Below are 24240 nucleotides of genomic sequence, written 5' to 3' on the forward strand. Positions count from 1 at the left end.
GGCAGGGACTGGAATTGCAATTGGCCTGCACACACTGTGCTCACTGCTGAGCCAGCTCCAAGCCCAGTTGTTCAGGCCCCAGCACCACCCACTTCATCCCCAGCTCAGTTTTCCAGGGATTTGGGTGTTCACTCAGCTTAGTTCAGCTCTGCCCATGGTTTTTGCTGTTCACTCTGTGAGTTCAGTGGATCAGCTCCCTCACAATGTCTGCTCCTGCTTGCACACAGACATTGATGGGCAGGAACAGTTCAGGCCTAGAACAGCCCAGAGAAGCTCAGCTCTGCATGCCCAGCACTGAACTCTGGATTTCTCCAGCTCTGTCTCTCTAACTGCTGTCTCTCCACGCTGAATTGTTGGTCTCCTGCAGTCCCCTCTAGGAGATTTTTAACCTTGTCCTCTCTCTTGCCTTCTGTCTGTCCCTGTGCCCCCTCCCCTGATTATCAGATTTGGAGATGGATAGTGTAAAGCCAGGCTCTGCATTTGTTACCGAGGCTCTGAACCAGTCCCACCTGAGCTCAGGTAGAGCCTGTTCTGTGCCATCACTCTCTGTCCTAACCACCTCTAACCCTGTATGTGGTAGCAATAACCACTCACTAACCCCTAGGCTTGCTGGCAGAACCTAGCTGTAGTGTAATAAGTAGTGAAATAGAGATTTATTAATTTCTTTTTATATTAAAAACTATTGGGTAGAAGAGCCAGTGCCTGGTTCTGAGAACCACCTTCTGAGGGGCAGATTTTTGCATGTGCTCTCCAGACTCAGTGAGTGAATCCAGATCTTAAGGTGCTGCTCAGCACACCTGGGCCTTGCCTTGTGCACACTCTGCAGTATCAGCTGCCATGTGGGTGTTAATCTGTGTATCAGAAATCAGCTTCTTTTCTCCCCCAACTGCTGCATTTCTAAATATAAAGTGTTCTTCTTTTCCCAGGCTTTCAATTGTGCCTCACTATCCAAAGAGTTTGCCAAACCCTCTGTGACCATGGTCTGGAGGGAAGACCTTGCTTAAATAAGAGAGGGAAGAAATGTGGTTAAATATATAGTTTTATGGCAATGGAAACAACCCTCCTGTGTGCCCAGTGCACTGTGAGAGCAGAAAACAACTGTGTTGTGTTGTCATTGCCATGACAACATGGCTGTCTCTTGGCAGAACTGGCACTAGGTGAAATTAAAGTGTTCCAGTGGAACTGAGGAGCTGAGATGTGTCCCTGGTACATTTTATGTAATTAAACATTTGATCCTCAGTTATTGAAAGGTATTTGACAACAGACATTCCCATTTATTTGCTTGTTGTGTTAAGTCATACCTGGACTTCTGTTTCCCTGGATCTCATAAGTGCTTGGAAATAGACTGTAGGTGGGATTTTGGGAGAGCAGAGCAGCAATGTGTGGGAGCTTCATTTCTAGGCAGGGCTTGGCACCAAGGCCAATGGCAGAGTTCTTGCCCAGGCTTCAGACAACGTTGTCCCGTGTCCCTCTGTTTCACCCAGTCCCTTGGGATTGGGGTTGAACTGTACCTTCCTAGAGGTCATCCCAGGGTGAACAGGTTATTATTGGTTATTTGATATCAAAGCAATGCTGATAAATACAGCCAGTCAAAGCTCATTTCAGTCCTGCTCTCCACAAAACCATGGAATCATGGAATCCCCTGAGCTGGACTCACAAGGATCATCCAGTTCCACTCCTGGCCCTGCACAGACACCCCAGCAATCCCACCTTGTGCCTGAGAGTGTTCTCCAAACACTCCTGGAGCTCTGGCAGCCTCGGGGCTGTGACCATTCTGGGCAGAGGAGGAACCTTTCCTGACACCCAACAGCACTGATAGAACCTTTCAGTTTATGAAGGAGCCAGTGTTGGTGCAATTCGGTGACTGAAGTGCTTGGTGTAAGTGCCAGGCCTCTCTTCTAATTGTATTTGAACTGACTTCAATTCTTCTTGTGGTTTAGGTGTAAAGCTCTGCTTCTGCTGCAGTCCTTGTCTGGATGCCCATTGTTCCTTCTCCAGTCATCAGAGGAGGATTTATTTTTAAACTAGGATTTAGGGCTTTATTTCACTCCCATCAGAAGTGCTGAAAGCTTGCTTTAAAAAACATTATTTTGCTGGTAGTGTGGATCTTGGATACATTAGGAATGTCCACCTTCACCTTCAATAATTGTGTTGTTTTGCTGGATTTCAGTGCAGTGAGCTCTGGAAGGTGCTTATTTACCCTGAATTGCTCCAGTAATTACCTGGTTTCAGGAGAAGGGGATTTATAGCAGGCTCTGCTCTGGACTATAAGACTGTTTAGTCCTTTTAGGTCTTTAACTTTTAGGTCTGTACTGCAGATCAGAACTGCAGCAGCATTTTTCTGAGTTTTTAATTTAATTTCTCTTTCTCTTTGCCATCCTTCCCTTGTTTTAAGTCATTCGTCTTTTGTTCCTTCCCATTTTTTGGCAGAAAGGGATGAGAGCTGTGGGCTGATCTGTGGAAGTGCTGCTAAATACAGGATTCATCTGGTCCTCTATGAAATTTGCACCATAAAATCTGAGATCCTGCTGGAAAAGTAGGAGTTGGAGAGAACAGCTTCCTGAGCCTGTGTGCTGGGAACAGACATGGCAAAAATTCAGTGTTCCCTGGGCAGGCAGGAGTTGGATGGAGGAGTATCCCAAAAGCAGCAGCAGCAGCTCAGTCCTGCCTGGCATGAGGAGTTGCTCACAGCCCTCTCTGGGGGACTGGATTTGGAGAAAGTCCTGCTGTGCTTCAGCCAGCCAGGCAGCACCCCTGTGTTGTTCTGCTGCTCCAGCCGTAGTTTGGGAGAAGCCACCAGCAGGGCTCTGGATCTGGGGCTGCTGCTGCACTCCCTTTCCCCACAGGGCCCAGGATGCTCTTGGCATTCCCAGTTGTGGGCTGAAGCTGTGAATGATCTTCTAACTGTCCCATTTCCCTTTTGCAAGGGGCCAGGGCTTGGATGTTCCTCTAGACCTGCATGGAAATCCACCTGAGGGTTCTCCACAGTGTACCATGGTAAGACTTGCAGGCACACAGGATGGCAGGGGATTGCAGTTTGGGGAGTACTTCACCAAACTGGGACAGCTGGTGGATTTACAAGGAGCAGGTTTTAGAGTTAAAAAGTGTCAAATATTCTTTCTACGCCCTCTGCCTATGGGGACATGTTTTTATTTGTAACTTGCTTTTGCCTTTTGCCTTCAGTGGCAAATCTGAAACACTTTTCCTAAACAAAATCTCTAAACCTTGGCTAACTCCTAAGTGAGAGATGAGCAGGAATTGTATTTCACAAAGTTCCTAAGGATGCAGAGCATTAGGGAGTGAATGTATTTCTCCTTTCTCCATAATCCTTTAATCCTTTAACAGTGCAGATGTTTCTGACAATGGCAGTGAGAGCCAAGAGTGCACTCTGGCAGTGCTTCAGGAGCACCCCTGGCTGTTCCGTGCCCCCACATTGAGGAGTTTTAGATGATGTTTATGCAGTATTTGCAGTGAGAACAAATCCATGTTTCTGTGACATTTCCTGGGTGCTATGGAAACTGTCTGGGTGGTTCTCAGCAAATTCTGAGTGAGTTGGTGGACATTTTCTTCAAGAGGCTTGGATTTCAAAGCCTGGAGTAGAAGAGCAGGATTTGGGGATGAGTGTTATGTCTGGAGGGCACAGGGGAAGCTGGGGCAGGGCAGGAGATCCATCCTTTGGAGACAAGCTGGACTGAAACAAAAGGGACCCTCAGGCTCAGGGACCCAGGAGCAGGAGGAAGGTACCCTTTGGTCCTGCTGCTTCACTCATATCTTCTTTCCTTTTTTAGCTGAACTCAGAGAGAGTTTTCTATTCTATGAAAGCCTTTCTGGAGCCCTCCCAGCCCCAAGGGAGTGGATCCTGTGTCCCCTCAGAAAGTGCCATGAGTGCAAAGCCAGTGGTCCCAGGACAGTTGGTGGACACCAGTGTTGTCCTGTGGGACCACTAGGTGCAGGCTGAGCCTGGGCATGCTCCAGGGACTTTCTGCCTTCTCTGAACAATCCCAGTGAGGCAAAGGTGGAGGTGTCAGTGAATGAGCCTCTGTGTCCAGCCCCCAAATTTGCATTCAGGTTTTTCCCTGGCATAGCTGAGTCTCCTGGAAGTATGGAAAAGATCTCACACAAAGCTGGCACAAAAAAACCCATCCCTGCCCACCCCAACCCCCTGCCAGGGTCCAGGCTCCTGGCTTAGGAGCCCTTTAGCAGCTTGGAGAGGAGCAAGGGGAGCAGCAGAGCTCTGCCAATTGAGGAGCATCCTCTGCTCATGCCAGCATATCCTACATCCCCACTGGGAGGCACTACTGGTGTAATTACAATGCTGGAAATCAGCCTCCCAGCACAGGGAAATGCCTGGAACGAAGGTAGAGGGAAGAGCCAGATTCATTCCTGTGTTCCCTATCAGGCAGTTTGTCCTTGAGTGTGGTCACTGAGGCTTTGGAAAGAAGCTGAGCCCATAAACAGCAGCTTCAGGCATCTCACACTTTGACAGATAATTTTGTGGTGAGCCTTGACCATGTTTCCTGGGGAATTTTAATTGGAAAAGGAAAGGAACAAGCATGGTGTGTGAATCTGTGCACAGTCCATGCACATCAGTTCATGGATAATGACATTCATCTGTGTTCTGTGCAGGTAAGAAAGATCTGTGCTGATGTTTGTTATGAAAATATTCCTGGTGTTTGAGAGGCTGGAGCCCCCAGAATAGGCTGAGTACTGTGAAGCAGAGCAGTGAAGCTTGGCCGAGTGCAGGGTGTTGGAGGCACCAATGTGCTTTAATAAGGCCACTTCCCTTTTCACTTGTTCTGTGCTGCTTTCTCACTCTGCCTGCTCTCCACTTACTCAGGTTGGGGGGGGCTGTTATTTTTAAACAAGTTGGTTTTTTCCTTTCTCACAAGCTCTGTCAAAATGGGACTTAACTGTAGTCATAGTTGGCTTAGCAAAACTCTGCAGTTATGCTAAAAGCTCTGAAATAATGTCAAGAGGCAGTTTTTTCTGCTCTGCTTTTCCTCTGCTTTTCTCCTGAATAATTCTGTAAATTAGTGTGGGAGCCAGACTGTGGCTTGAAAATACTTCAGGCAGTTTTAACCATAAACGATGGCACAAAGCTCTGATCTCTTCCTGGCCTGTGGATTTATCAAGGGTTGTGCCAGTGCATAGCTCAACTCTCCCATTAAAACTGGTCCTGGGAAGCTCACAAAGGCTGAGCAGCTGCACCACCACCCCTCTGTGCACAGAGACTTCGTAAATGGAGTAGTTGGAATATTTTTGTTGCAAGGCATGGCAGACCATGGCTCCATCCACCAAAGCCTCGGTCACCACATGGTACCACTGTGCCCAGAGAAGCTGTGGCTCTCTGGAAGTGTCCAAGGCCAGGTTGGACAGGGCTTGGAGCACCCTGGGATAGTGGAAGGTGTCCCTGCCCATGGCAGGGGTGGGTGGGACTGAATGAGCTTTAGGGTCCCTTCCAACCCATTCTGGGATTTGATGATTCCATACTCTGTGACATGAGATACCTGCATGTCAAACCTGGTTGCTGACAGCTCTGAATCAAATCTAATAATTTTAAGGCATTCCATGTCATGATGTGCTGTTCTATTGTTTGTTTTTTTTTTAACTCCCCACAGTGCTTTCATCTATAATTTCTCAGCAACACCCCTTATTTTTAAAGGGGCTTTTGTTTATTTGTGGGGTGTGTGTGTGTGTGTGTGTGTTGGGAGCAGCTGACTGCAGGACAAATCCGCTGAGGATGAAGCAGCATTGGAAAGTCCTGACTGTCTAACTCCTAATGATGGCTTGAACCTCCTTCAGTAGTTACATTTGCAAAACCAGAAAGCAGAAGAAGCTACAAGCTGCACTAATAACATTCTCTGGGTTGCTTTGCCTTCCCAGTTCTTCTGTCTGAAATAACTTTTGGAGCATAGGGTGAATTTCAGGATTCAATTTGTGACAGGCACACGGATAGACCCTTTCTTCTGTGGTTTCAAGTGCTTGGGCTTCTTAGCTGGGTTTAAAAGATACTCATTATCTGCTTCCTCTGCTCCATGGCAAGCAGACAAACTCCTCAGGAGTGGAGAATGCATCTCTTTCACTTGCTTCATTTAAAAAAAATGCTTAAAACTGTCTGGCAAAAAAAATTAGAACAGAAAATGAGACTCATGTGATTATTATTTTCAATCAAACATTCAGAAACAGCAAAAGACATTGCAGTGCTGTTCAGTGCAGTGGAGAGCAGAGACCCCTGTGCAGGTGCAGAAGGTCCCAGGTGCAGAGGAGTCACATCTTGGTCACTCAGGTTTCATTCCTAAAAGAAAGGCAGTTTCTAAGAAGGATTAAAGATTTTCCTTTACAGGAAACAAAGTGCAGATGGGGAAAAGGTGTGTCATTGTACACCAGGTAGTAAAATACCTCCTCAGAGCAGTAATTTGAAAGATAAAACCCAAGCCTGAAGCTGAGGCAGCTCGGTGTTATTGAGGATGCAGCTGTTACATTCCTGCTCTGATTAGCAAAAACAGGATTGGGCAACTCCTGGACATAGTTTGAAACTGGGCACCAGCAAAGTGTGTGAATGGGGGGGTCACCAGCCTTGAAGGAGTCTTCCTAGCCAAGCCTGGCCTACAGTAAAAAGAAAAAAAATTACATGGGGAGCATACAATACATCCTGGCAGCTTTGGGCAGCTCAGCATTACTGCTCTGAAGTCCTAGATGCTGTTGGAATTGTATGTCCATTTTGCATGTTAATTTGGAATAGCATTGCTTCTGCTGTATTTATCTGTGTTGGGATTTTCCCAGCTTTAATCAATGGATTTGGTAGGAAGAATGTTCTCAAAATGGTGAGTTGGTACCAGGGAAAAGGGTTTGCACTTGGAATTATTCAGAGAGAAGTGGATTTAGGAGTCGTGCTTGGCTGCTGAGGTAAACCTGGTGTGATAGTGTGCTCATTGTCCAGGCCAAACAAGTCCAGCAGTGAATACCAAGTGTACAGAGAAGCTGGAGAACAGGATCACTGGGAGATGTGAGTCAGCAAACGATTTTGAAAATAGCACAGAGGAGAAAGCATGAGCACCCAAAGAAATGAATTTTCCCCTCCTGCTCATCAAGATATCTCCAGATAGAGAGGCAAATTCCTCCCTAATCCTTCTGACCCTGAGGTTGCTCACCTTTAGCTGGCAAGCCCACATTTTAAAGTGGGTGACAGCAATTACTGGGATTGATGAACTGGTGTTCACGGGGGAGCTCAAGGTCAAACAGCACAATGGCAGAACTAATCCCACAAACCACACTGGCACTAGGAGAAAGCTTGGCTGAGGCTTCCTGCCCTCCTGGCTCCAAGTGCTGGCTGAAGCTGGGCAGGGAAGGCAGTGCTGGAGTCAGGTCAAGTCCCAGGGTCTCTGTGCTCTGCCCTGGGCTGGAGCCCGGCTGCAACTGGGTCACTGGGAAATGATCCCATCATTTGGCTTTGCTTTCAAACAGCAGAACTCCCGGAGAGTTTTTAATTGGGTTTGTTTTCAGTGATCTGATCACTGATTCAGCTCAATGCCAACTAGCCCTTAGGACTGGGAGGGGACACTGCTCCTGTGATTACATTATCAGGGACACTGGTGTGAGGTGAGGTCCCTGGGCTGTGGGGCCCAGCCTGTGTCACATCTGCAAGCTGGGACGTGCTTCCCCCAGAGCACTCAGGCCTGCCCGGTGTGTCTCCCTTCCTTCCTTCTGCACATGCTGAGACAGATCTTCAGTGTGGCCTCAGGGATTTGCAGCGGGAGCAGTGACTGAGGGACAGGGATGGTGGCACCGATGTGCCCCTGAGCCCCGCAGTCCTGGTGGGACTGGGCTGTGGCCCTCACCACAGTGTCCTCTGTAGTTTTTGTGGCATGGAGGAGCAAGGAAGGAGAAAGTGGATAAAGGTGAGTGCAGCTTTCCTGGCCTGTTTTCCTGGAGGTGCTCACAGGCTGAGGGGATGGCACCGGGCCCGTCCCCATGGTGGAGGTTCTGGAGCAGCCGTTGGTTACGTGGGGCAAAGGCAGAGGTCAGACCTTCGCAGAATCCCAGGATGGGTCGCGCTGGAAGGGCCCTCAGCAGGGCCATCCCGGAGCACAGGATTGTGTCCATGGTTCTGGATTAACTCCAGTGAGGGACACTCCACACCCTCTCTGGACAATCTGTTCTGTGCTTGATGACTGCACAGGGAAATTTCCCCTCACGTTCAGCTGGAACTGCCCGTTCCTCTTGTCCTGTTGCTGGGCACTAACGAGCACAGCCTGATTCATCTTCTCAGCACCCCCCTTCTAGATTTTTATACCTGGTGTTGTTTTACATTTCTATTTTAGACCTTCCACAGACGAGCAGTTCTGTGCTGCTCCCCATCCCTCCTTGCCCACCCAGCACCCTTTGCCCGGCCCCGGGAGGGGCAGCAGGAGGGACACGAGGATCCCGCGGCGGTGCCGGCCCGGGGGCAGCGCCGGGGCGGCTGCGAGAGCCGGGGAGGGAGGGAGGGAGGAGGGAAGGAAGGAAGGAAGGAGGCACCTGCGGAGGAGGAGCCGGGGAGGGGCTTGGCCGAGCTGCAGAGGCTGCGAGCGCCCGGCGCATCCCGCGGATCCCGGCGGAGCCGAGCCAGCCCGGCGCGGAGCGGGCGCGGGGACCCGGCCGGGAGCAGGGCCAGGTGAGGCAGCGATACCCCGGGTCACCCGGCCGGGGCTCGGAGAGGGGGCCGAGGTGTCTGCGCCACTTGTTGCTTAGTAACTTGCCAGATACTTAATGTTTGTGTGGGGAATGAGTGGCTTTGGATGAGGATTCTTCTTTCTCGGTGGTCATGGTGCCTCGGGAAAGAGGCTCTTGGTACATACTTTTCATTGGATATTGGGAAGAAATTCCTCCCTGTGAGGGTGGGCAGCCTTGGCACAGGGTGCCCAGGGAAGCCGTGGCTGCCCCTGGATCCCTGGCAGTGTCCAAGGCCAGGGGTTGGACGGGGCTTGGAGCAGCCTGGGACAGTGGAAGATGTCCCTGCCCATGGCAGGGGTGGCACTGGATGGGCTTTAGAGTCCCTTCAAAGCCAAACCATTCCATGATTTGATGGTACTGAACACCCCCTGGTTGGGCCCAGGGGTGCTGGGCTGTGCTGGGGTGTCCTGCCCAGGACACTGCCTGGAGCAGAGCTGGTCCTGCAGGGGTGTGATGCCGTTGGGGTGCTCAGATGCCTCCCTGCCTGGGATCATGTTTTCAGCCAGGTGAAAATATACCTGGTGTCAGTAATTTCTCTCTCATCCCCGGCTGCTGGTTACAGACCTGTGCTTCTGCAGTGGGAAAGGATCCTGGGGATCCATGCCCTTGGGCAGCTTCCCTGGCTTGGTGACCAAATACCGATTACATTTACATACTTACCCCTCTCCCCCTCCTTGTTAATTGTTTTATTTTTGTTTCCCTCTTACTAATCTCTGCCTTGCGTTTCTGTTCCACTTTGCTCCACACTGGGTCCGTAGTTGTAAATTGTTTTATTGGATTTGTTCTCGGGTCATGGGTGTGTAGCAAACCGGAGCTGTTAAAGGGAGCCTCTTTCATGTCTGGGATGATTTGTGTGAGGATTCCCACCCAGATCCCAGCAGAGAAGGAATTCCGGCGTGCAAACCCCCTCCACCCCAGCCATGATCCTGGGGCTGCAGGGCTGGAGTTCAGTGCCTCCCTCTCAGATTTATACCTCCCTCCCAAAGAGGCAGCTGACAGAGGGGAATGTCTACAATTTAAATTTCAATAGATTTTTGCATATCACTTTATCCTTTTGTCTTCCCTCCCTTCCCAGACTGGCACATCCCTGAGCATTAATATTATTGATGCTGTTGGTCAGGAGAAAGGGGCTTCCTATTAAAACTGCCAGCCCATTGTTTGCTGGAGCCCTGCGGCAGGGAATGCACACTCTGGAAAATAAAATTCCCAGGGAGAGACGTTACTGTGATCACAGTAGAGACTTTGCAAGTAGCCATGGCTCGTCTGTTCATATTTGTTCAGAAAACCTCCTAAAAGCCAGAGCCCATTTTAAGGACTAAATGCCCTGCAGGATCTGATTATTTGTGACAGAGAAGACAGGAGGCCTTCCCTTTCCACTCTTCCCCGGCCTCCTTTGTTCTGGGTACCACACAGGCATGATAAAAGAGGCTCATTTGAAATCAAAGCCCTGCACTGGGAAGTGAAAGGAAAAGAATATAAAGCAGGCAAAACAATACATTGTCTGCATTCCTAAGTCTTGAAAAGCAGATTTAATTCACCTCAAATCCCCAAACTTTTAGGTCCAGTTTTCACTTTCAGTGAAGTTTTTTACATTTCTTTAGCTGTGTAAGGAGAATGTATGTGAAAATGTAATTTTTATCCTCTTTTAGCTATTGTATCCTTCTTGTGCTGTATAAGGTGACTGTAATGTGAATGAAAATTGTGGTCATGGTCTTCAGGATTCTTTTTGTTTCTACTCCAGGTGAGTGGAAACTTAACTTCCAAAGGCAGAATCATCTCAGGGGTTAATAGTGAAAGAATGAACAGTTTAGGAAGTCAGGGCTGTAAACAGGAGAAGAACCAGAGCAGTATGGATCTGGGGAGGGTAGGTCACTGCAGTTTGGAACTGGTCTGGGCTGCAAACACTTGCCCTCAGGCCAGTGAGAATGAGAGAGGCCGCCTTCGGGAAGGGGCTGGGAGAGCAGCAGGAATGTTGCCTGTCACACTGGGAGTAGCACGGACCTCAGGACAGTCTGTACCCAAGGCAAAGGCTGTGCCATGGCATCAGGAGCCACAGGCAGTGTGCCCTGACCCGGGCCTCCTCCTGTTCCCAGAGGGATCGCTCGTGCCCCTTCCCCATGGAATCCAAAGGGTTTGTTCCTTCCCCATGCCTTCCCAAGGCCTTGCATAAGAGCAAACACCCTCTCGCTGTGGGATTGGGCTCCATCTGCCAAGCTCCTCGTTATTGCACTTGTGTTGTTTGTTGATTCCTGTCAGATCCTTTTCCATGGCTCGCCCCCTCCCACCAGAGTGGGCTGGGGGAGCGCGGTGCCACCGTCACTGCAGTGATCCCGGCCCGGCTGATGCCACACTCGTGCTGGGATGGCCTGGGAAGGCTCCAGGCTGCCTGCCTGTGTCCAGAGTGCTTGGTGTGATGCAGGGTCAGCCTGGGTTATTGTCAGGTTTTTGGAAGATCTCCTGCAGTGCTGCTGCCAGTTGCAGGAATTGCGTGGGCGAGGCTCAGCCGAGCTGCAGTTCCACGGGGCTGTTGGGAAGCTTTTTAATCAGGGAAGGAGCTGCATGGAGCACAGCTGAGCTCTGAACTAGGCAGAGCAAAGGCACTTTGCCTTCAAGCGAGTGCGAGTTTGGAACAGTCAGCTCTTGTCTTCTCTGAGGCCGTGGCTGCTGAAGCCAGGAGAAAAATGTTTGGTTTAGATTGTCCCAAAGGGAGGTTGAGCTTGTCCATTGGGCAGTTCCACCTGTATGGATAGCTAGCAGCTCCAGTCAGCTCCAGCAGGAAGTGTGTGGCATTGCCATCACTGTCTCTCTGTGGATCACGTTCCTGTTGGTGATGACTGGTGAGTTGGAGAAGCTTCTGGCAGAGGTGGCCCTGTTCTGGTGTCACCTAATGCCAAAGTGACATCTTGCCTCTTCAATGTTTTTCCATTTCTCCCTGAGCTGCAAGTGTCTGCAGAGTTACCCAGCACAAGTTGCTGGTTGTTGGTGTTCATGACCTCACCCTTAATGCTGCTGCCCCAGCTGAGGTTCCAGAAATTCCTTTAACTAAAACCACCTTTCATGGGCCACACATCACAACCTTTGGGGTCATTCTGAAATTGGGTTTCTTTTCAAACCATGCAAATTGTATATCAGAGATACCCTCAGGTAACAGTGTCACATCCTCTTCAGTGGGAATATAGGGTTGCACATTTTGGTGTCAGATCTCAAATCTTTGGGTGTGGTGTGAGTTTGGGCATGTGAAGTCAAACAATCCTGACATGCCAAAGTGGATGTGGGTAGGAGGCTGACACCATCTCCCTGATGGGCAGATCTATCTGGTATTCAGTTCTGCCTGTGATGGTTACCTGAGTCAGAGCAGCCTTTCTAAAGGATCCTCAGTCTCCAGAGTAGGCAAGATAAGCAAAAGGACTGCATTAAGCTCTGCTAGAACAGAGATTTAGCTAGAATGAAAGAGAAAAAAGGTATTTCAAGTGTCTCTCTGGATATCTTTTTCCTACCTCCATGTTTCCCAATTTGCTCCCTTGTCTCCCAGTTTTGCTGCTGGCCCTGTGACCTCTTAGTGTCACCTGAGCTGCTGACCCCACTGCCACGTGTGCTAAATCTCTATCAGTCTGTTTTCAGCTCCCACTCCTTTTCCAGATTGAGCCTCTAATAACTGGTTTCCTTTGCACTACAGCCCCATCCATCATTATTTCCTCCCCCAGTCACCTGTCCTAGCCTGTCCCTGCTGCATCATCACTGGGACTCTGTTAGTCAGCACTGTTGGTTTTTTCCAAAATACCATTTAACTTGTTGATAGAATTAATAGATTGACCTTTCCAGCCCTTGAACCTTTGAAACCTCTCCCATGTCTCCATTAGCCTTCAGCTGCATAAATAACTGATTTATATCTCCTGGCCATGTACCACTGCCCTGGGGCAGGTGTGCTGTCCTTCAGGGATTAATTTGAAGATGTCCTGGGTCTCTTTGTTCAGGAGGTCAGGTATCATCTTAGTGCTCCCTTTTGGTCTTAGATTCTGTGCAAAGCTCAGTCACGTCTTAAGGCCGGAAAACAGCACAGATTTCTTGGTATCAGACATATGTGATAGACTTTTGCATCAGACTAACCTCGTGGTTATCATTCCTAAGCCATTACAAACACTCAAAAAATTTGGCAGAAGAGCAGGGAAGGAGGTTTTGCTGTTCTCCTAGTTCACATCTGTGTTTTCTCATGGCCATAAAGAAACTTCTCCAGGCAGTTCACGCTGTAGATGATCCTCGTGCATGTCACCACAGACATGTGATTTCAGTTAAATGAAAGCAGCCACCATGCTGGTAGCTTCTGGCTTTGCAGTGTGCTGTCTCTGGCAGAGGAGTGACCAGAGCCAGATGCAGCAGAAGCTGAAGGAATTGTGTAATTGTGAGTTGCCAGGCTGGTGGATATCTGCTGCCAGATGTTCCTGTGCTCAGGAGGAGCCAACCTGAGCTGAGGGCTGCTGTGGGCACGAATGGGGAATAGCTGGAGTTGAGCTGAGGTCATTGCACAGACACTGCCCAAAGGATGGCTGCAGGAGCCTGGGCACATGCAAGAGATGCAGCTTCCTTATTACCAGGCTTTATAAATAAACAGCACCAGCTCTTATCAATGACCTATTTTACTCTCCATATGTGTGGGGCTCTCGTGGTAGTTGGAAATTTGTCCTTATCCTTGGCTGGTTCTTGTCTTAGCTAATTTGAATGGTTCTTATCAAATTACACTGAAATTAATCACCTTTAACATATTGCTTCACTTCAGAGCCCAGCCTTAACTGATGGCAGCCTAGCACAAGAGAAATGCTGCAGCATCAGAAAACACAATTTATTTTGCTCTTGTTTATGGCAAACCAGTCAGTACATATTTATGAAAGTTATTTGAGATAGAAAGATATTTTTAGACTCTCATATCTATGGAATTTTAAATTATCTCTTGAAAATCTTTATGCCTGCTGAGGGAGCCCAGTATAGAGATTAGTGAGGTTATTGCTGTGTTGGTTGGTCCTTCTTCAAAGCCAGCATCCTGTTCAAGGACTTAGGGATGGTGCTTGGTGGTGCGTGGTTCCACATTCTGCTTGGGGGTTTTAGGGCTGTGTAAATGAGCTTCCAAAATAGAATGTGCTGTGGCAGGAGGGAAGGAGGAAAATGTCTTGTTGCTAAGGAACATGACAGAGAACTGGGAGATGTGACTCAATTCTTGGCTTGGCATCACTTCTCAGTGAGATGTGGGTCTGCAGAGTGGGTTTTTCTGAGTGCAAGGGGATGGATATTGAGTATATTGGCTGATGGTTTCAGGAGGGGTCAGGGTAACTGCTGCTGTGTGGGGACCCAGCTGGCCTCGCTCTGCTCCCACCCTTCAGCGTGATCCCAAGTGTGCAGAATCAGGAGCACAGGAAATGTGTGGCAAAAACAACCCCAGCTTCTCATCTCCTGATTCCTGGTGCTGCTCTTTTTTCAGAAGAGTCTGTTGCTTCTCCTTCTCTCTCTGCAGCAGTTTAATTTTAGAATAGAATGGCTCTGGAGGGACTAATAGCCTAGAAAAATTTTTGCCTGGTTTGCTGTAAATCTCCTTTAAGAGGGGATGGATTTCACTTTTGTTTTGTAATGCTTTTCTTTATGACATTCCCACACCTTTGTCCATCTTTGATTTTGTGCCTGCCAGTGCAGTTTGTGGATTGCTGTGGAGCTCTGCTGCCACGTGTTGTTGTTGCTTTGGTCTGAGCACCAGGCTCCCCTCGCAGCGGGGGCCAGCTGGGTGCTGTGACCTGTAAAATCACTGGGAATAACAGAAACAAACAGGCTGCCCATGTGCTGGGAATGTGGGTCAGCAAAAACCCTCCAAGATTATTCTGTTGGAGTCCAAGTTTGCTAACCCTGCATCAGAAAACGTGGTGCTATTACCCTGGGAAGGGGGTTTTGTCAAACCCCAAATATTAGTGCTACCAACAGGGAATGGGACAGGTGCTCTTTGTGAAACAGGAGCTTGTTTTGTCTTGGCAGAGGCTAATGAGGCTGCAGGGAACAAGCAGAGGGCTTGGGGAACAGGCAGGGATTTTGGGAGGGTGTCCTGGAGGAAGTTGCCATTACCCTGGATGGGGCTTGGAGCCACCTGGTCTAGTGGGAGGTGTCCCTGCCCATGGCAGGAGTTTGGGACAAGATGAGCTTTAAGGTCACTTCCACCCCAAAGCACTCTGAGATTCTGTGTTTAGAATCTGTTGCCAGGTAACCTTTGCCTGGATGTCCCCTGGCCTTTGGGAAGAGGCAGGATGAGTCAGCTGAGAGATGCTGTCCTGCTGTAGGGTTGGCTGGGTTGTGTTTTGTTCTCAAGCCTTTGTCTCACGGGGCTTTTCTTGCTGAGCAGAACAAATCTGGGGACACAGTAAGGCTGCATTTATTTGTTTGTTAAAGGGGTTTTTCCTGTTTGATCTCTATGATCCAAAGCCAAGGAATCGGAAGGAGACAGTGCTCTTTGCCATCTTATCTTTCCTTCTGTTGGCAGCACTTTGGGCAATTCGAATTAAATATTGCAGTGGTCTTGGGAAGGATTTTGTGGCCAGACATCACTTGTGGAGTTTGGGCTGAGCCACGTGGTGTTGTTGGACTGTGCTGTGAATCCCAAATAACGGCATCCCTAATGAATCCATGGGGCACAAGGAGGGATCAGGACCAGGGAGAGCAGGTTGGTTCTGGGCTGTCTCACCTGGGCTGGCCCAGCTCTGCCCCTAAGAGCATCAGGGGCAGCAGATTATTCTTAATCCAGATCACGGCAGTGCCTCAGCTCAGCCTCAGGGAAGGGTGCGGGGACACCCAGCAGTGCCACCGTGGGCTGAGCTCGTGGTGTGGGACACCCAGCAGTGCCACCGTGGGCTGAGCCTGTGGTGTGGGACACCCAGCAGTGCCACTATGGGCTGAGCCTGTGGTGTGGGGACACCCAGCAGTGCCACCATGGGCTGAGCCTGTGGTGTGGGGACACCCAGCAGTGCCACCAGGGGCTGAGCCTGTGGTGTGGGGACACCCAGCAGTGCCACCAGGGGCTGAGCCTGTGGTGTGGGGACACCCAGCAGTGCCACCAGGGGCTGAGCCTGTGGTGTGGGGACACCCAGCAGTGCCACTATGGGCTGAGCCTGTGGTGCAGGGACACCCAGCAGTGCCACCATGGGCTGAGCCTGTGGTGCAGGGACACCCAGCAGTGCCACCAGGGGCTGAGCCTGTGGTGTGGGGACACCCAGCAGTGCCACCAGGGGCTGAACCTGTGGTGTGGGGACACCCAGCAGTGCCACCGTGGGCTGAGCCTGTGGTGTGGGACACCCAGCAGTGCCACCGTGGGCTGAGCCTGTGGTGTGGGACACCCAGCAGTGCCACCAGGGGCTGAGCCTGTGGTGTGGGACACCCAGCAGTGCCACCAGCGGCTGAGCCTGTGGTGTGGGGACACCCAGCAGTGCCACTATGGGCTGAGCCTGTGGTGTGGGACACCCAGCAGTGCCACCGTGGGCTGAGCTCCTGGTGTGGGGACACCCAGCAGTGCCACCAGGGGCTGAGCCTGTGGTGTGGGGACACCCAGCAGTGCCACTGTGGGCTGAGCCTGTGGTGTGGGGACACCCAGCAGTGCCACTGTGGGCTGAGCTCGTGGTGTGGGGACACCCAGCAGTGCCACCGTGGGCTGAGCCTGTGGTGTGGGGACACCCAGCAGTGCCACCGTGGGCTGAGCTCCTGGTGTGGGGACACCCAGCAGTGCCACCAGGGGCTGAGCTCAGAGGAAGGCTCAGGAGTCCTCAGCAAATCCCCAGGGATGGATCTCTGTGGGCTTCCAGGGGGGTGAGTTGTCCTGACCAAGAGCGTGAAGCTGACGAGGAGCTGGTGGCTGGCACAGCTCTTCAGTAAAGCTGCAGAAAGCATGTCCTGAGGGTGAAGGAGCCCTGTTTTTAATGAAGAGGTTGTTATTTAATAGCTTTTACCAGTGTCAGGGGGATTTGGGGCCTCACTTGCACCACAAATGCTGGTGGTGAAACAACAGCACTGCCTAATAAATGTTCCTGGGGGAGGTACTGGGCAGATTCCCAAAGCCACAATGAACTACCTGGCACAAGGAATCCTTTTCCTTCCCCTCCTCCCCACCATGTAAAGGCTTTGGCCAGCACAGTTATGACAGCAAAGGGAAGGGAGATTTTTGTATGCTCCTAATTGATATATTTGTGCCAGCAAAACTTCAGAAGTGGTCCAGACTCAGGTGGGGTTTTTCACTTGGGTTTCATTTGAGAGTTTTTTGCAGCCAGGCACTCTCCACTGGATGGAGAATTTATCTTTGCTTCTTCAGGCCAGGATATTAAGCTAAATCTGCCTTTCTGAGGAAAGCAGCCCTTGCTCCTTCTAGGAAAGTCTCCATTTCTTGGTAAACATTGTGTTTTGTAGTGGTTAAGTCTGAGGTGGAAAGTAATATGGATAAATGTTGGAATTTTTGTTTAGTTTGGTTTGGCTTTCAGTTGGTAACTTAAAGCACAGCAACCATTTGAAATTTTCTATTGCTAATGCTGGTTACCAAATTATTTCTATGAACACCTTGTGTGGAGACTCAAGCTGTGGGTGGATCAGCTCTATCATGTCCCTGCTTTATTGGAGGGACAGTAATGGTAGGAAAGGGTTAATTGTTTTATCCACATCGGCTTGGTTTGTAACACTTGAAGATTTATTTCAGGTCTAAACCCTGTGCCTTGATTCCCTGGTTTTCCTGCAGTCACCAGTTCTGGGTGCAGAGCAGTTATTGGTGCTGCAGCAGGACAGCACTGCTGGCTGCTGCTGTCACTGTCACCTGTGGGGCAGTGAAGCCCTGGATGGGTGTTTTGGAGCAGAAAACACGGATTCTGCAACATTCCTGGCAGCTTTTGGCGTTGGTGCTTGTCCAGAGCCTGGCTGTGTGTGCTGTGTTCACCCAAAGCAGGATGCAGCAGGAGTTCATCCCTCGGGATGCACTGGTGCTTGTCCAGAGCCTGGCTGTGTGTGCTGTGTTCACCCAAAGCAGGATGCAGCAGGAGTTCATCCCTCGGGATGCACTGGTGCTTGTCCAGAGCCTGGCTGTGTGTGCTGGGTTCACCCAAAGCAGGATGCAGCAGGAGTTCATCCCTCGGGATGCACTGGTGCTTGTCCAGAGCCTGGCTGTGTGTGCTGGGTTCACCCAAAGCAGGATGCAGCAGGAGTTCATCCCTCAGGATGCACTGGTGCTTGTCCAGAGGCTGGCTGTGTGTGCTGGGTTCACCCAAAGCAGGATGCAGCAGGAGTTCATCCCTCGGGATGCACTGGTGCTTCGAGGGTCGGCAATGCCCGAGGGTGGGGGGATCCCACCTTTGCTGCTGCTGCAGGAGGAGCAGAGCTCATCCCTCTCAGACACCTACCTGCTTTCCTTCTCCCTAATAACCTGTCAGCAGGGAGATGACTGCTTGGATTTTCTTGCCATTCTCTTGTTCTCCCCCACCCAGCAGAAGCCTGAGTGAATCATTCCTGCGTGGGTACAGCCCTCGGAGCTGGGCTCAGCCTCAGAGAGGCTTGCAGAGCAGGCAGTGATCCAGAGCAGCCTTGTTACAAACCAAGGAGCTGTGCTAACACTTCCACAGGCTGGGGACAAGGGAATTTCTGCTGGCTGAACCTGCCCTCGCAGAGTCCTTGGCTGCTGCAGCACTTCTCTGTGGCAGGGAGTTTGTGGGAGTCTGCTTAATGGTGCAGAAAGCAGGACAATTATTTTAACCTGCACTGAGTGGCTTAAAGGCAGAACAGATTTACTATGTTTTAAAAACTCGGCTCACTTTTCTGGTCAATGATGCCAGTACCAAGCCAAGTACATCTCTGGACCATGGAAGTGCACCCATTGCAGTTTTTTTCCTGGTTTTAGTGCTGAGGTTACACCCAAAAGTTGCTTGTTGATCTGCATTAGTAGTAGAAATTCTTCAGGACTAGAATTGGATGCGTTTTTCTCCACTTAAAGTCCATTCTCTGATGGGCTCGTTTTTCATTAAGTCAAGCAAGGTACATAGTATTCAGTGTGAAATGATTCAAGTGAATAAACACATATAAATGATTGCTTTATTTGGATTAGTAGGTGCTCTGTTTGCCTGCTGTAAAAGCATCTGTCTCAGGTCTCTCACCTCCAGTGGTGTTACCACAGCAGCCCGAGGGTGCTAACCTTGGAAATTCCTCACTAATCAGGATGAGACTGTCTCCATTTATCCTTGAGCTGGGCCGATAGGAGGTGATAAATGAGCCCTTATTTTCCTGTGATGATGGATACAACCAAACCCCATCCTAACTTTGTTCGGCATGTCAGCACAATCTGTTCCTTTATTGTGTGCAATTAAAAAGCCCCATCAAACTGCGAGCACTCCTTTAATTAAAGCCCCCACAGCCACAGTTTGTCATGCTCAAGGCTCCCGTGGTTGTTAAATAAACTTGGTTTGATTGCTGAGCATGCAGATCTGGGGTTTGGTGGGGATTTTGGGATTTCAGGTGTTCAGGTGTGTTCAGGTGGTGCTGAGGATCAATTTAGTGTTACACTGCTACAGGGGACTTTGTGCAGAAGGAGATGTTTGCTTTCTTCACATCAGTGCAAATTTGTTAAGGTCAGTGGAACCAGGTTTATTATATAAATATACATACATCAGGTTTATTACATATCTCAGTAGAGGGACCGTGTCACTGTCTGGTAAAATGGAAGGAGAAATATTCCTCTGTGTCAAGGGATTAAAGCATCCTGAAGCATTGTGTGGTATAACCAGGATCTTGGGATAAAGTTTTTGTGTTCCCTGCTTGAAGAACCACCTGAGGGAAGCAGCGCCCATCCATCTTTGCTCTTTGCTGAGTCCCAGTTTCAGAGCTGCTCTCTGTAGTTTACATTTCATTAGGCAGCAGAGGTGACACTGAAGGGATGAACCTTTGTCCCTAGGTATCTTTGCTGCTCTGGAAGGTGTTACTCTGATGATACTTGATTGCAGTATTTGTGCAGTATTCATGCAGGTGGAATACAGGGTTCTTGTCTTTCCTGCCTGGGATGAGAGGGAGGAGCAGGGGAGGGTGATAGCTGCTGCTGCAGGAGCCTTTACAACTGCCCGAGCTGCAGAGGCTTCCACAATGCACGGCCCTTTGTACCCAGCAGTTTGTTCACTTCAGTAGAGCTCTTCTGTTGAATTAAACTGCTTTTAAATCGTGTACACAATGGCACCTTTGTTGGGGAGGCTCTGAGGGCCTCTGGAGGAACATTGACATTCCAGGGCATTGTTCTGCTTCCATTCAACCTGAGGCTGGCCTCTCCTGCCAGGCCAGGTCGTTGTGTCACCCACTGCTCTCCTTTGCCTTGCACTGGGGTTCAGCTCCTGAGCAGGTGGTTTTAGCAGAGGGACCAGAGTTTCCCCAGCACAGCCCAGAGAGACACAGCAGGAGGTTGGAAGGCATCTCCTGCCTGAGCCAGATCCTCCTCTCTGTGGATGCTGCTTGTGTTCATTCTGGAGAGGATAAACTGCATCTCTTCAATCAGCTGCCTTTCTGACCTGTTCAGTGGGCTGGGTGGTGGAGTCCCCATCCCTGGAGGTGTCCAAGGGACACCTGGATGTGGTGCTCAGTGCTCTGGGCAGGGTGACAGGGTGGGGATTTGGCACAGGTTGGATTTGATAGCCTTGGAGGGTTTTTCCAACCTCAGTGACTGTGAGTCTGTTCTTATTTTGTGATGGCTTGAGAAGGGAGCTGCTGAAGCTCTGGGGTGGTGCCTGTGCAGGGGCAGTGAGGGGCAGTGAGGCCCTGGTGTGCTGGGAAGGCAGGTTGGGCTCTCAGGGAGTTCTGCCTGCTCAGCCTCAGAGGTTATAGCCAGCCCTTTGTTCTGCAGGGGCCTCAGACCAGAGCAAGGGCCAGTCACAAAGCTTTATTTCTGTGTGTAGATTACACACTGGTTTGCACAGCAGATTACCAGATTTCTCAGTTGAGCCTCATTCCCTTTCCCAGATATGAAATTGCCCCTCCCAGGTGCTGCCCACCATCAGCCCTTCAGGTGGCTCCTGCCTGAAGCTACTCTGCAGGAAATGTGTCTCTGTGTGAGTCCTTCCACTGCAGCTCGCTCCTGGTAACTCCGCACTAGCCAGGGCCTGGGACAAAAACCAAGTCTGTGTTTAGTGTCAAACCTTGGGAAATGTGTTTCTGTAAATAATTGATATTAATGCTACTCCAGTTCTTACATGCTCTGTAGAAGGGTCGTGCTCAGTGGTTGCCAGGCGTGGAATGAGCTGGTTGTCCCTTTCTTGTGCAGTGTCGAAGAAGCACGGGAAGCTCATCACCTTCCTGCGGACATTCATGAAGTCGCGCCCAACGAAACAGAAACTGAAACAGCGGGGGATCCTCAAGGAAAGGGTGTTTGGCTGTGACCTGGGGGAGCACCTGCTCAACTCTGGCCATGATGGTAAGAAACAACCTGCTCCTGAGCTCTTCCTCTGTTGGGAATTTGTCAGAGTGACCGTGGCTGTTCAGGGTCATGCTGGGGGACAAATGTGTAACACAAATCTGTGGCTGAATGGGAAACTGAGGCTAATGAGAAGCAAACATTGTGCTTTGACGTGGGAAGCACCGTGGTTCAGTTTGGAAGCACTGAAGGTGGCTGCAGCTCCTGCAGATAGGTTTTCAACCTCTTTCAGTCTTCAATTCTTTTTTTTTTTCCAGGAATATAAGCGTTATTTGTATGTCAGTGTCAGTGATTAACAGGCATGTTTAACCCCTACATTTCTCTTAACTCAATACCTTTGTATGATTCTAGCACAATTTGCAGTGTAAATCCTTCATCTGCCTTTTCTTTGGATTTCACAGGATTTACAGGAATTAACTGGATATTGTGTTTCCTCACAGCTGACTTTTCCTCTCCGTTCAGGGTCCCTTTTCCCTCCCCATTAGCAGTTCAGGGAGGCAGAGGAGCAAACCTCTCCATTCCAAGAAAAAAATTACACAATTGTTACCACTCTTCCTGGGATGAACTTAGATTTCACGGGCTCTTTCCTGCCCTTTCCCTGTGCCACCTCCAGCCCAGGTTCCTGCAGTGCTGAGGAACAGCCAGGGCCCTGGGATGCTGTCCCAGGGCCCCAGGCTCAGCTGTTCCCATCAGGAGCCCACACCCAGGGATGTTTGGGAACGCAGCCTGGAGCAGCTGTGGGCTCTAGGTTTGCCCAGGAGTAAAGGCCATCAGGAAAGGAGTGATGGGATCTGTTGGCTTTGCAGCAGATCTCTTGTGCCAGAGTTGTCCATCTGGTGTCTCCCAGCTTTTGTGTGCAGGCAGAGGGAGAAGTGACAGGATGTGTGGGGCAGGAAAGGAGTTTCTCTGTTAAAGTTGTTTTCAGTGAGTCTTCAGACTTCTTGTTTGTCCAAATGCTTTTTGGAAAAGGGCTGGCAAAGGGCAGGGAGTAATTTCTTGCTGTTTTTCCAGCTGATTTGGTTGGTAACAGAGATGTGCACTCCCTCACATCACATAAAAGTGTTTCACTACCAGCTGGTGCAGAGCATGTGCTTGTCCTTATGGAGTCAGAACTATGGCAAGGCTCATTGGCTCAATTGGAGCCAGCAGAGATCCTTACTGGGGCTTGCGAAGCACCAGAGATGGTTTGGAGTCAGGAGCAGACACTGACCCATGTGGAGCTGCATCAGGAGTAGGTAATTCACAGCACCAGATGGCTCTGGAGCTGGTTTTGTGTGTGTGCTGTGGAGCACTCCTGGAGGGCAGGCGCCATGCAAGCAGAGTGAGCTCATTGATGGGCAGCAGGGAATTCCCTCTCACCCCAGCCCTCCTCCTGTCTGCCTTAGGCACAAGGCAGTGATGGCCAAAGCTTTTCCCTGCCCTCTGTGCCGACTGCTTCCCTTGGCCTCAAGGGGTGGTTTATTTAGCATTCAAAGACACATCCTGAGCTGAACTAAACTGCTTGAACTGCACTGGAGGTTCTTGTTTGACAGTCTCTGGGAACTCTGTTGGGAGTCCTTGTCCTGGTCTCTCCCCACCATCCCACACATTGGGCTGACACTGACTGGGCTATGCTAATGAGGTCCCTCAGCTCAGGAGTCACCAGCTGCTTTCACCCTCATTTTAATAACCCTTTCCTAACTCCCTGGAGTGAAGCAGATCCAATTTGATTGTTGCCAGCAGGGTATGACTCCATTTCCCACAGCAGGATTGTTGTTTTCCATGTGATTCAGCTCCCTGACCTGTATTCCAAGTGATGTAATCCCTGGGATGGGGCTGGTGGAGACATTTCTGGGTCTGTGCATGCACAGCATTTTAAGATTCCCTCCTCCTGTAGCATTACTGTAGCTCAGTCGTGGAGCCTCTTGCAGTGCTGACCTGCTGAAAGGGGCCTGAGGTGAATTTAAAAAGCTGCTTCTCATAATCAGAACATCAAGTGCTTTTTCCAGGAGCTCAGAGCATGCTCTGGCTGAGCGTGGTACCTGCTGGTGTTATTTGGAATCACAACCTAGAACACGAGAGTTCAGAAGAACAAAAGGAACCCAATACATTAATTGGTTTGTTTAAGCTCGTGATGGTTTGGTTGGGTCAATGTCCCGTCCCCAAAAATATTTATCAAGGCTGAAGGAGCAAATGCCACTGTCCCTGGTGATTGCAGTGAGTGACAAGGCATCATGTCCACCTCAAAAATGCAATATTGAAACAAACTGGAGTTATGCTAAGAATTTTCTTAGTTACCAGCTTTGTGAAGATGACAAATTTTCAAGAAATTGCTAAGAAACAACATGAGCAACCTAAATTCTGTAGTCATGAATCTCTGCAACTGTGCTCAATTTTAATGAGTGGGAAGCGGAATGAGAGAATAAAAGGGATAAGGACAAAAACTGCAATAAGTGTAACATTTTTTTAATAAACCTGCACCGAGGCAGCTGGCTCAGGTTGCTTAGTGAGGAGAAGAACATGTTTGCTGTGTACCCAGAGGGGATTTACAAGCACAGTGGAGATGTTTCACTCACTGCAGTACCTTGTCTTTCTGTGGGCTCAGCAAGTAATCCCTCATTCTGCATCCTCTGAGCCACTCTCAGGAGGAGGATAAATTTGACATGGGATGCACAGGAGGAAAGTGATGCAGGGATGTGCCCTGGTTTGCTGTTAGGGAGCAGGAGCCCTGGGATGCCATCCTGCAAAGCTCCACGTGCTGCACTCGCCAAGTCCTGACCTAGCAGAGCATTTTGTGGTTATCTGAGCTGGGTGTTCCAGGCAGCAGCTGGCCCTGCATTTTAGCTGCCTGCAGCTGAGGCAGTGGCTGCACTGCTGGGAGGTTTTCTGGAGCTGCTGGCTGAAGACCCCACAGCTCAGAAAAGGACTAAAATCCCACTGAGGATCAGTGATTTTTGTTACTTGCCTGGCAATGTGGCACTGGGAAGGGCTGTGTGCTTGGCTAGATAAGCCAGGCACCAGTGCTGGGCTCAGAGGTTCCCTGAGCCAGTTCCCTGGATGGGGCTGCAGGAATGCACTGAGTGTCACTTGCTCCCTCCTCCTGCCTTTCC

General features: G+C 50.0%; 1 protein-coding gene across 2 annotated transcripts in view; it reads left to right on the plus strand.

Moving 5' to 3' along the window:
* The window catches only part of ARHGAP32 (Rho GTPase activating protein 32), a 239445-nt gene that overhangs the window by 181768 nt on the left and 33437 nt on the right, over window positions 1-24240 (plus strand). Inside the window, exons 13-14 of one of the 2 annotated variants that reach the window (XM_066564578.1) lie at window positions 445-519; window positions 21002-21151. In XM_066564578.1, the coding sequence (XP_066420675.1) occupies window positions 445-519; window positions 21002-21151 (225 nt within the window). Of the gene's footprint in view, window positions 1-444; window positions 520-8547; window positions 8654-21001; window positions 21152-24240 lie in introns of those variants that run through there. The other variant, XM_066564577.1, reaches the window with a different exon arrangement.

The sequence above is a fragment of the Molothrus aeneus genome, chromosome 22 (assembly GCF_037042795.1).
Source record: "Molothrus aeneus isolate 106 chromosome 22, BPBGC_Maene_1.0, whole genome shotgun sequence".
In the NCBI taxonomy this organism is placed as follows: Eukaryota; Metazoa; Chordata; class Aves; order Passeriformes; family Icteridae; genus Molothrus; species Molothrus aeneus.